Source organism: Alternaria rosae (genome assembly GCF_020736505.1).
Source record: "Alternaria rosae strain MPI-PUGE-AT-0040 chromosome Unknown BKA58scaffold_7, whole genome shotgun sequence".
NCBI lineage: Eukaryota > Fungi > Ascomycota > Dothideomycetes > Pleosporales > Pleosporaceae > Alternaria > Alternaria rosae.
Window position 1 is genome coordinate 1532701 of NW_025763576.1, and position 11398 is coordinate 1544098.

The following is an 11398-nucleotide window of genomic DNA, read 5'->3' on the forward strand; positions in this document are numbered from 1 at the left end:
CATGTGTGCGCTAAACTATTGTCATTCTTTCCTTCCTCCTGATAGGATGAGAGCTTGAGGAAAGAGATATACACGTCGTACTGCATACCTTACGCAGACACCAGCGCTTGTCATCGTCATCCCAACATTGGACACAACTTTCAACGAATTTTCGTCAACGAAGTCTCATTGATAAAGAACGGGACGCATGATACGGCAGCCGGTGCCAGGACGTCGTTTAATCTGTCGAAGAAGTATGTCCGTGAGTGTTGTAAAGATCAAAATGTCAACTAGTTGCACGCTGCAACTAGGCGGTCTTATCTCCGATGTCGCATACGTCATCAGTGGCCAACACTTTCGCGACGCGACACTCTTCTTTCATACGCCACAACTACAATGTGGACCTCGCCTACTACTCGATATATCTCGCAACCCCAAATTTCACTTATGGTCACAGTTTGCGCCCTTCATTAGACCTTGCACGCCCTCTCAAGCTCCTTGATAGACTATAATACAAGCCGCGCATCATGCCCTTCCGGATGGGCCGCTTCGTACCTGGGCCTGCCCGCTTTGTACCCAGGCCTGCCCGCCTCACACCGCGGCGTCTTTTGTTCATCACATCCGCAGGCGTACTTTTTTGGTTTCTGTTCTTTAGCTTGACCCCAATTACCTCGCCGCTTCCGCCTTATACCGGACCCCACGAGGTTGGCATACTGGATGTTGAGACGGAGGTCCAAAAGAGAACCATCCATGACGCGGTACTGAAGGCGACTGGGGAGAAGGCATTTCAATTGGACACGTTGGCTATCACCTTATACTACCCATCTTCTCTACCTCTGGCGCCGCCTAGCCAGCGACCATGGGCACGACCGTGGCTTCCTCAACCCGTCTCGCTTATTGGCGAAGGCTATGCTCGCCTTGCCGGAGTGCCGAAATTGTCTTCAGTCTTCACCTTCGCTCTCTGGCTCCTTGGTTCAAGCACCGTCATCCCAGGTGTTGTTGATGCACCCATTCTTTCCAGTGCCGAGCAATTATTGGGCGAAGATGGCAGTGGCGCAGGTGACTTTGGAAAGATCATGAGCGCAGCAGAGCAGCAACGTCAAGAGCTGAAAAGAGGCGACGATCTGGGAGGTTTGCCTTGCTTAGTCTTCACGCATGGCATGGCGGGAATGAGCCAGAGTTATGCACACTATCTGGGAAGCATTGCAAGTCACGGCTATGTGGTCGCTGCCGTCGAACACCGTGACGGTAGCGGACCCGGTACTATTGTCCACCATCTTGATGGTACGGAGCGAAGAGTATGGCACATGAAGCTCAAGGACCTAGAATCCAATCCGCCGATGACCGACCTTGACCTCAAGGCCGCACAGCTCAACTTCCGCGAAGCTGAGATCAGCGAAACCATCAAACTCTTTGCGCAACTTAATGCAGGTGACGCACCGGTCGTGAACCTCAAGCCCGACTCACCACGAAATGCTTTGCCTGGGTTCAAGAACCGCCTCAACCTGTCAGCAGTCACAGTCGGAGGTCACTCATACGGCGCGACGGGAGCTATGCAAGCACTGAAATCTGCTGGCTCAAAGGAAATGCCCATCAACGGTGGTATTGCATTAGACCCCGGCAAGGGATCTGGACCCCTGAACAAAGACATAGACGTACCGATCCTGGTCATGCAGAGCGGAGACTGGACAGAAAGGCAGACGGCTTTTTACGACGAAGGCTGGCACTTCCAGGCCGTGAAGAAAATCATCGATAACGTCAAGGAGGGGTGGTTCATGACCTTGTTGGGTACCGCTCACCCGTCTTGTACCGACGCGCCTCTTATCGTTCCTTGGATTATGAAGATTGTCACCGGTACGACGCTGAACAGCAAGGTCGCTCTCACTGAGTACATCGACGCTTCCATCGCCTTCTTAGAATATCTGCGGACAGGCGAGAAGAAGGGGGTTTTGGAGAGTGGTGTCACGAACGCTGAAGGGCCTTTCTCACACGACAAACCACCTGGTAAGGTTCAGGGTCCGGATGGCGCTGACTGGGAAGTTCACACCGTTCCAAAATCGGAGTAGACTGCACACGTTTTGTAACACTATAATACCAGAGCAAAGTAAACATGCTTTTGTCTACCTCTGTGTGCACCACCTGGCCTTAAGCCGATTCAACCTGTCTCCATGGTAGGCTACCTATACCAGTGACCATCCAATCGGATAGTCATAATAGCGCAGTGGTGGCGAATTATCGGTATTGTAGTACTCAACTGCGACTTTTAAAGAGTTGGCGAGGGAACCGGTAATGGGAATAAGGTACTCACTGAAGTGCTCATATATCATGAGACGTATCTCGGTCGGGATATCAAGTAGCCGGAACGGGTGGACTGTCTTGTTGGTCGAAGTACGAGACCGTGGCTTTTCGATCTCTGGAAAGCGATTCATGATCTCGGGATAGAAGTTAGATTGATTGTTGAGTATTAGAAGGAGGGACCGTCTGGTATTGAGGTTGAAGTAGTGGTTAACCAACTAGATGCCAAAGCAGCCCACCTTTTGTCTTCATTGCGAGTGTTTAAGCGCTGGGGTCATGTAGTTCAAAGCAGAGTGGTGTGTTGACATTCATCTCAAACATCCATGAGTTTCACTTGCCCCACAGCCCAAAGCCCTTACTGCCACCTCTTGACCTAGGCTGCTGTTTCTTCTTCTTCTCCGGTTTCTCTAATCTCTTACAGCTCACATCCGCCTTTACCATCATGAAACTCTGATCGAAGACATGTCCATTAGCATTACCGCATCGTTCGAGTGCAGGCGCAAGTGCCAATTCTACTCGCCTTCCCTTTGCGCTTCCATTGACACCATATCCACCACTGCCGTTCTCGTCATCATCTTCATACACGTCCTCCATTTCGCTGTCGTAGAACCCGTAGCCCCAGTATTGATCCTTCTTACCGCCAGTGAATGTAACGAAGCGATAGTCGGCGAGCTGGCGCTTCATCTTCAAGTCCAACGCAACAGATGCTGAAACGATAGTACCCAGTTGTTCCTTCCCTGAACGTAAAGAGTGTGTAGACCAGGGCCGTAATTTGCGGCGCATGCGACTGCAGAAACGGGATATTCGTTTTAGGACGGGCGCGGCATCGAAAGTGGGACGCCATTTGCCATCTACCTGAGGGACTAGGAGGTTTACGGTCATGGCGCGCCATTGGTGGTATTCTTCGGCTTCAGCTTCGTTTTTAACAGCTGTACATTGTTAGCACTGTAATCATGAGAGATTCGCCGTAGACAAGGCAGCGTACCCTTGCGCAGTGTGTCGTTGATTTCCCGCAATTTCCTGTCTCCCAATTTGCCTGCCCAAACATATCCACTGCCCTTCTGCCAGTTGTTGAATATCTTCTGCTGCAGCTTCATCCAAACGTATGCTTGGATGAGGAGCGGCCGTTCCTCTGGGTGCTTCAGATACGTCTGGTAGTTGTCCGTGAGGTTCCCAAACAGTTCCTTCGCTCTAGTGAGATATGGTCGCTTGCTCGTGGCTTTGATGGGTCCGCCGAAATACTCTTCACTCCATACTCGTATCTCGTATCGCAACGCGAGTAGCTCTTCAATCAGGGTGTTCTCTTCAGATTTGTACACGATCGAACGCTTTGCAGGCATCCCATGCGGGCCCATGCTCCTCCTCTGCAGCTGCTTCCTCAGCGCATCTCGCTCTTTTGTGACTTGGTAGTACCGCTGTATGAGATCATCTTGGCTGTTACCCCTCGACGCGTCTGGTCGCGATGGGCTTTTGGGCGGTACGAGCGGACTGATAGTCGCGCTCAGTCGGTGCGGACTGCCCAGTGGCGATGATTCGTCGGATGATGTCTCGGCCGATGTCGCTGTAACCTTCTCGAATTTGAGTGGAGGTATGTAGGGCGCCTTCCGTCTATGCCTGGGTATCAGGACCTCCTCGTCAGACCATTCGTCTCCGACTTCGGGGAATGGATAGCCTTCTTGCTCCATAACAGGCGATTCAAGGGTCGATGCAGATTGCGGTTCTTCAATAACTTCGGCGGAGGGGCAGGTCAGTTTGAGCGACTTGAGAGTAGAATGGCGGACGTCTATGGATGCGACTCGGTCAGCGCGCTATATCCCAATAGCCCCAAATGCTCACACGCACCAGGAGATAGAGTCGCCATCTCAACAAAGACTGAGCATGTTTGCCCTTCTGGTATGCGCTCAATGTTGATCCCGCGAGCGGTGAAGCCTCTTGGTAGTCTATGCTGCTATGCGTCCGCGCAGTCTCATCTCAGATCAGCTTCGGACAAGCTCGCAGCGGGGCCGGCGATGTTTATGGCCTTGGGAGAGTAGACGGAATAATCTGAAGGAATTGACGGGCAAGCCCTCAGCAAGGAAGATGGCATGGCGCAGGCAAGCTTTGCTGCTATCTAGCCCAGCCTCGCCGCGAAAGGAAGCCCTGGCGGTTCAGCATGAACCACTAAGAGCGGGCAGACGACGAAACGAGCTGCAATCACACCAGTGACGTGTGACGAAGTGCATGCAGACGGCGATGGGTCCACGATTGGGTGAAAAAGAGGAGGCTGTCGGCACTTTCGCTTATCTAGCGTGCGCCTGTCACCTGGACCGCGACGGGACGACTTCGGGATCCACCTGAACCATGTTCTTGCCAGCAACAACACTACTTTTCGTGCCCACTACCGTCTGACACGACATGTTCACGAACTCAATTTTGCTGTCATGGTAACTTGGCAATATACGCAATTTCCGACGCGTCAAAAGCACAGTGCGCAGAGGCCACTCGGGCACTCTGGAGGACAATAACAAGCTCCATCCTGGAGTACCAGAATACCTCCGGCCTCCGCATTCTCCACACTGCACATCACCAATCATCTTCGGGTACCTTCCCTAGTACCTTCCCCAGCCCCTCATTGCAGTAGAGCAGCAGTCACTTTATCTCTTAGCCTCAACATGGCCCCTGTCTTTGCCCAGCAATTCGCCGGCGGTGGCTCGTTAACCTTAAATGCCGCTGAGTTACACATATCACCACCCGTTTGACGGTAGTTCCAATCCGAGCAAAGCGCAAGACATGTATTGAGGTCTAGGACGAAAGCTTTGATCAAGGTCCGTCCATCGGTGTCAAACCCACAATGTTTGGTAAATTCGTATTGTCCTGGATTGCCGCCAGGTGCCCTGGGTGTGAACGATGTACTGTTGCTGGCTGGGCAGTCCGTGGTTACGAGAGAAGGGGGTATGCTTGTGGGTTTGGAGGAGGATAAGCTCAGTGATCCGGAGGACGTTTGATCACTTGAGCCGGCTGTGCTGAACAGAAGTATAGCGGTTGGTGAGCTGGTCACACATTAGTATGTTTTTGCCGATAACCTCTTCTAGGCTCGGGGAGATTACCTCTGCACAGAAGATGGTGGCGCACTATTACCGTTCCCTTTGACTGCTAGTGAGCCACCTACAGCTCCGCCCACAGACGCAGCGATTACGACTAGGCTTACAACAGCCAGTATGAACCAGAAGAGCCACGGTTTCAAACCTCCAAACGACTTCGACTGATTTTCTTGGAGCATAGGGTTTCCTGTCATGGCATGTTGATACATCCAGGCTTCCTTCCCTTCATCTTCGTGCTCCGTGGTGTGCAGGCCTGACTCGATAGGAGGGAGACCACCTCCACCACAAGGTTCCGGTAGGTTCTCGCACGCGATGTGTCTCGACATGACGCTACGAGCGGTGTCGATGATACTCAAGATAGTTGGCCTGACGTTGACCCTGAACTCGATATTTGAATGAGAATCCGGTAGGTAAAGAGAGCTAGATCATTGTTCAGCATCTTCTCCAAGGTGTTAGGATCGCTTGGGTCGACTTTATGAAAGCAGATGTTGTCATAGACTCGTGTAGAAGCGCTGGGCGTGTTACAAATACAGTGCCACATAGGGGCGGAAAACGTGGTGTAACGTGAGAGCCGAACGGAATTGAACAATATTACCTCATAACAGTTGTACCATTCCACGACGCAGCTGTCTATTTGCATTCGATAACCTTATATTGAAATGGGGGCTGGAAAGGGTTTGCCTGAGGTACGCCTCCGAGGCTGACTGTAAGTATTGGATGGGGGCGGGTTTTTCCAAGTTCAAACTTGATATGGCAACAAATACAATTTTAAGACGCTGCGAACCTCGCTCTCGGTTTTCATTCCGAGTTGCCGTCTCGTCTCACTCTTATGAAACATATGTATCCAGTCAGAGGGTGCAGAGATGCCTCCTTTTCCGTGGATGTCAGCATCCCGTTGGTTTTTGTTGGACTGAGGAAGACAGGCGCCTCTACGCTGCCTGTAACAAGCACACTTTTGTTGATTCCAGTTTCTGAAAAGTCTTTCTGTACCCAATGCATCCATGTTCTAGAAATGTCAACGCGAAGCATAGCCAGCGGATGTCGAGTTGAAGTGTAGCCGGCAAATCTGTGGTAAGTGTCGACGGAGCGGAGGGAGACCGTGAACTAGAAATTAGGAATTCCGCAGTCAGAAATTAAGCCAGCGCTTTCGACAGCGTGATGAAACTCAAATGGTCCAGAGCAATCGGAAAAGAAGGCCTATCACAACAGCTGACCGATGCCGTTCTGAAATCCGTCAGCCGAACACTGAATTCGACAACTAATCCTTTCGTGTGAGCGTGCTCATGTTTGATCATCAGATTTTTCAGCTGAAAGCACTTATGACTGCGACAGGACGTGAGCATGTGATATTATGACGACACAGGGTCCAGATTCGAAACTTGAAGACCTCAAGGCACATTCAGGCTGTGTGCCACATTAAACTTCCATGTACCGAGGTGTCTGCTGTCAAAGCATTGGTCGGATAGTTCTCGGAGGAAGATTGTTGATCGTCGCTAAGGCCCAAACGGGTAACGGCGGCCCGTCAGCTAGCGGGGCGAGAATCGCAGCAAACCCCAAGGCGCGACGGAACCAATTCCTCCCCGGAGGCCGATCCACCTTGTCGAAAACTTCAAGACTCTCATGCAGACTGTTGCAAACCGTCCCCGAGCATGGTTGAAACGAAAGTTGGCATATCGTCTAATTCGCCAGGCTCAACAAGCAAAGCAAGCGGAGGACGACATCGCGTCATCTCCTCTTGTTTGACATGTCGGCGCAGGAAAGTCAAATGTGATCACGTCCATCCAGTATGCGGTTCTTGCATGCGAGGAAGCCATGTGTGTACATGGACAGATCAGATACCGGCATCCACCGCTACTGGAAGGATTTCGAAACCCACGGCTGGGGCCACTGGAAAGACCGGAAAAGGCAGTGACGTGCAAGCCCGGTTAGACAGACTGGAGTATCTTTTAGAGAAAGCTGTTGCAGGACAGGGGCCAAAATCCACCGCATCCGTACGGTCCAGTGTTGAATTAGACAGAAAAGAGGTGGAAGCACTGACCCCGTCGTCAAATAGTCAGACTTCCCATGCAGGAGGAATCGCTTCCGATGGCGGTGATGGGACTCTGTTATTGAACGATGGACAGTCTCAGTTTGTCTCATCTCTGCATTTTGCATTACTGGCCGATGAGGTGAGTCCCGCTCTTCGACATAACAGACTATCGCTCCGAGTCATACCCGGCGAAGGCCGCATTCATTTCTATTGTATCTCTCAGTTTCTAGCAGTACTGGACAAGACTGACAAACCTTCAGATCCAAGACATCAAGGCCTTGCTTGGTGACAAGACCGATGAAGAGAGAAAGGAAGTGCCGCAAAGCAGTCTGGTCGACCTACTTTCCCTCGGTCGCGCAGGAGCCGGATCAAATCTAGAAAACTTACTACCCAGCACAAAAGAGCTCCGTGACACGCTGCTCGACGTCTATTTCGCAAATGTAGATCCGATGGTGAGAATCACTCATAGACCAACGGTGGTCCGCAAGTTCTCCACATACAACAACGAAGCGCATCCCATGGCCTATGCCATCTACTTCTCTGCTATCAACTCTCTGCCTCCAAAGGTAGTACACAACAAGTTTGGCGAGACAAAGGAATCACTCCTCGATCGATTTCAGCTGGGTGTTGAAATCTCACTGGCCCGGGAAAATTACCTCACAACATCAAATCTGGAGATCTTCCAGGGATTTGTGTTATGGTTGACTTGTATTACTAGGGAAGAAGACATGGGTAAGTGCACTAGATGTTCGTTAGTTCCAGAATGCTCACACATGCAGTAGGCAAAGCGTGGGTTCTGATAGGCATCGCATTTCGCATCGCCTTGAACCAAGGCCTACATCGAGATCCATCCTTATTTCCGACCGGTTCCATGGACGCTCTGACTATCGAGCTACGGCGTCGTATGTGGCATCAACTAGGACATTTGGAGTTCCGGGCAGCAGAATGCAAAGGGCAAGAACCGAGCATCACCGAAGACTTCTACACGACGCTATTCCCACGAAACATTGACGACGAGGACCTTGTAGACGGCGCAAGTCCTGGCCCAGCCCCATATGACGAACCGAAGCTCACTACCATGACGTTCCAACTGGTCCGGTTCAACGGCATGCGAGCTCTACGGCGCATAGTTCAAAGCACTTACCGCCTGGAACGACGTATGCTGGACTCCGGGCTTCATGGAACATCTCGTCCTGATCCCGCACAAGAACTCAGAGATCTCTATGAACAGATCAAAGTCATGCTCGACGAAGTTCACGAAGAGAATCAGCGAAAATACTTGCACAACCTCAACCCAGAGGTACCAATGGAGAGGCTGACACTGGGATTGGCTTCACTGTTGGAGTGGCGTGCCTACCTGCTGTTTTGGCTTCGGATGCCGCGAGCTTACCGTGATGTAGTCTTTTCGGACGAGATCCGGCGATCGTACGTTTCAGTCAGGGTCCTAGTGAGAGAAACAACAACGACTGACAATGCTAGGATCTTCGAGAAGTCAGTAAACTGCGTCGAAACACTAAACGGAGCGGCAGCCGATGTCGATGCTGCTCGCTTCCAATGGCACATTGGTCCGTAACCCCGACAATACCTAGTGAGACACAAGAGCTAACTTTCAAAGGAGGAATCGCGTCTTTCCAAGCCATCATGCATATCCTATCAGAACTCCGCAACCCCCTCTTCAACGCACCTGACCGCCAACGTGCTCTGAGAGCCCTGCAGATGTCACGTATCCTCCGAGAGAACAACAGCGCCAAAGCATGGCAAGCAGTCAAAAACATGATCGACAAGGCCGTCTCCGAACACAACCTCTCGCCAAGGGGGCCGCCACAGCCATCGACTACCTACGTCAGCCAACCTATTGTGCCATCCGTTCCCATGCCGCTGAGTAGCAACGTACCCAGCAGCAACACCAGCGTATACCCGGCCATGCAAGCCATACCCAGCTATGCCTACCAAAGCACCCCCGCCGCAGCTTATAACCAACAAAACATACCAGGGCCATCTCAACCAGAACCTATGCAGACTCAGCCCGACTTACTGCAATCTATGCAGTCTATGCAAGACAATGCGCCTTGTTGGGATGACATCAATCTCAATAACATCAACAACATCGTAGGCGATGTACAAGCTAGCACGGATGTAATTCCCGACTTTGATTTCGTAAGTGACTATGATATGATCAGATAGACGGGGTCGATTGGCTAACAGAATCAGGGTTTCTGGGGCGACCCATTCAACTACGAAAATGAACCTGCCGCCATGCCTTTGCAGGATGGCTACTTTCCCCAGTGGAGTGGGGGAATATGAAAGCACCGGTTCTAATCGCACAACTCGCTTTACTTCATCGGAACACGGCTTGCTCAATAGCAGGTGTGGCACGAGGACCGGTTACAACTGTTCACATACGATTAGTAGTGCAGCGCTATCGTCTCACGCATCATGGCGTTGCTACTGCACAGCAACAGACGATGAGCATCCGCCCACTATTTCGTCAACCACTCTACTCTCGATCATCTTTGCCACCGACCACATCTTATGGCTCTCTAAAGTCCTCTGGCATGCACGATGCCAGTTTTCCCCCAAGCAAATGGGTATTCCTTTTGGCGGTCTCGATTTTCGACGCGAGTCGGACATGGGCTCAACAGACCTAATCCACCTCTCTTGCTGTTTGTGTGTTGTGTTTAGTATGGCGTTTGCTGGAGGTCCGCGCTGGATGACTGCTAGAACGGACGGATATGTGCGTGTTGGTATAGAGCTCAAGGCTTATCAGGGTTGGGCGTTTAATAGATCGAACATAGACGAGCGGGTCTTTGTGATCATATTAGCTGTACGAGTCGAACATCAAGAAAGCATCCGATTACATGGACACGTAAAGATAAATCGCATGCAGTGTGTTTGTACAAGCCGTCAAATTAAGTTGGCGAATGGCAAAAGCATCAAACGTCCATGTTATACAATGAGCAAGCGCAAAGCTGCTCAACCAAGTTCGTACGTAAAGTCTGAGCAAACCGAAGACGCTCTATCAAGAAAGACAGCTCCCAGGCATATGGTATGCACGGGAACACTGTAGAAACGGCACGCCAGCCCATCTACTCGTCCTTGACACCACCACGGCCCGCACGCTCAGCAGCCTCAATGCTCTTCTTATCCGTCTTGATCTCGCCACCGCTCATGGCGCCCATCATACCACCAGCCGCCTTCCACGGCCTAGCCAGGTCACCGGTTGCCGGCTGGCCGAAGAGGTGGACCTTGACGAGGTTGCCTTCGAACGCGCCCTTGAGGGGGATGATGGACTGGATGAGGAGCGGGTTGGTGTACTTGAAGTAAAGGTGCATAACGCCCATCATGCCGACACCCATCAGCTGGGCCTTGAAGAGCTCGCGCAGCTTCTGCAGGTCGTAGGCTTTGACGGTGGTAGCGACGAATTTCGGTTCTTCGCCTGAGCCCATCGGGGCCGGCTCGACGTATTTGACGACCGTCATGTCTGTGGTGTTTGTTAGCCGCTGTGTCGGTCTACCCGGGCTCTTCTTTCCACGCACCATTCTTCTTGTTAATCTGCGCCTGCACGTAGAGGTAGATACCCGCAATGATCAGGTTGGAGACGATGTAGAGCGCGCGCACGCCGTTGAGGACAGTCGGGTCGTCGAAAGGTATCTTCTTGGAGATTTGCATAAATCCCAGGATGATGACCAGGTTGGAACTGCAGTCGAATTAGCAAACTGTCTTCAGCACCGGGCGCAGTGGATCTGGCGTACATTTGCGGGCTGATGGCCATTGTGACGTCGGAAGCGGATTATTCGAGTGAAGAATTGAAGGTCGCTTTCGCGATCGTTTGGCAAGAAGCTGGGGGTAGAGATGTGGTTGCGCGGAACGTGGGTGAGAGGGTAAGGAACAAGCGGGCGACTTTTGTGGTGGGCGAGGGTCATCATTAGCGCGACCCAAGAGGCCAGGTTGTTGCCCGCCGCTGGCTAGCCCCAACAGGCATTCACTCTTCTAGTCTTATCTAATGCCTTCTCTA

At 51.7% G+C, this 11398-nt stretch overlaps 5 protein-coding genes across 5 annotated transcripts; 2 read left to right on the top strand and 3 right to left on the bottom strand.

Moving 5' to 3' along the window:
- Window positions 1-518: 518 nt before the first annotated feature.
- BKA58DRAFT_318396 (PAF-acetylhydrolase family member) lies at window positions 519-2045 on the top strand (the record flags this gene model as incomplete). The annotated part of the gene is made up of 1 exon (XM_046167673.1): window positions 519-2045. One exon carries the CDS (start codon window positions 519-521, stop codon window positions 2043-2045), a length of 1527 nt encoding a protein of 508 aa, XP_046023504.1.
- A 535-nt stretch (window positions 2046-2580) lies between these two features.
- BKA58DRAFT_213330 (uncharacterized protein) lies at window positions 2581-4278 on the bottom strand. The gene is made up of 3 exons (XM_046166083.1): window positions 4117-4278; window positions 3260-4057; window positions 2581-3203 (listed from the first exon to the last, which is right to left on the bottom strand). Exons 1-3 carry the CDS (start codon window positions 4133-4135, stop codon window positions 2605-2607), a joined length of 1416 nt encoding a protein of 471 aa, XP_046023505.1. The 5' UTR covers window positions 4136-4278; the 3' UTR covers window positions 2581-2604.
- A 552-nt stretch (window positions 4279-4830) lies between these two features.
- Window positions 4831-5886, bottom strand: BKA58DRAFT_213360 (uncharacterized protein). Its single transcript, XM_046166084.1, has 2 exons — window positions 5361-5886; window positions 4831-5303 (listed from the first exon to the last, which is right to left on the bottom strand). The coding sequence occupies exons 1-2, from the start codon at window positions 5678-5680 to the stop codon at window positions 4883-4885; spliced, it is 741 nt and encodes a 246-aa protein (XP_046023506.1). The 5' UTR covers window positions 5681-5886; the 3' UTR covers window positions 4831-4882.
- Window positions 5887-6784: 898 nt separating this feature from the next.
- BKA58DRAFT_213379 (uncharacterized protein) lies at window positions 6785-9758 on the top strand. The gene is made up of 6 exons (XM_046166085.1): window positions 6785-7522; window positions 7644-8115; window positions 8166-8808; window positions 8863-8948; window positions 8999-9540; window positions 9595-9758. The coding sequence occupies exons 1-6, from the start codon at window positions 7004-7006 to the stop codon at window positions 9685-9687; spliced, it is 2355 nt and encodes a 784-aa protein (XP_046023507.1). The 5' UTR covers window positions 6785-7003; the 3' UTR covers window positions 9688-9758.
- A 711-nt stretch (window positions 9759-10469) lies between these two features.
- BKA58DRAFT_441852 (inorganic phosphate transporter Pho88) lies at window positions 10470-11155 on the bottom strand (the record flags this gene model as incomplete). Its single annotated transcript, XM_046173857.1, has 3 exons — window positions 10470-10864; window positions 10920-11080; window positions 11136-11155. 3 exons carry the CDS (start codon window positions 11153-11155, stop codon window positions 10470-10472), a joined length of 576 nt encoding a protein of 191 aa, XP_046023508.1.
- Window positions 11156-11398: the final 243 nt, after the last annotated feature.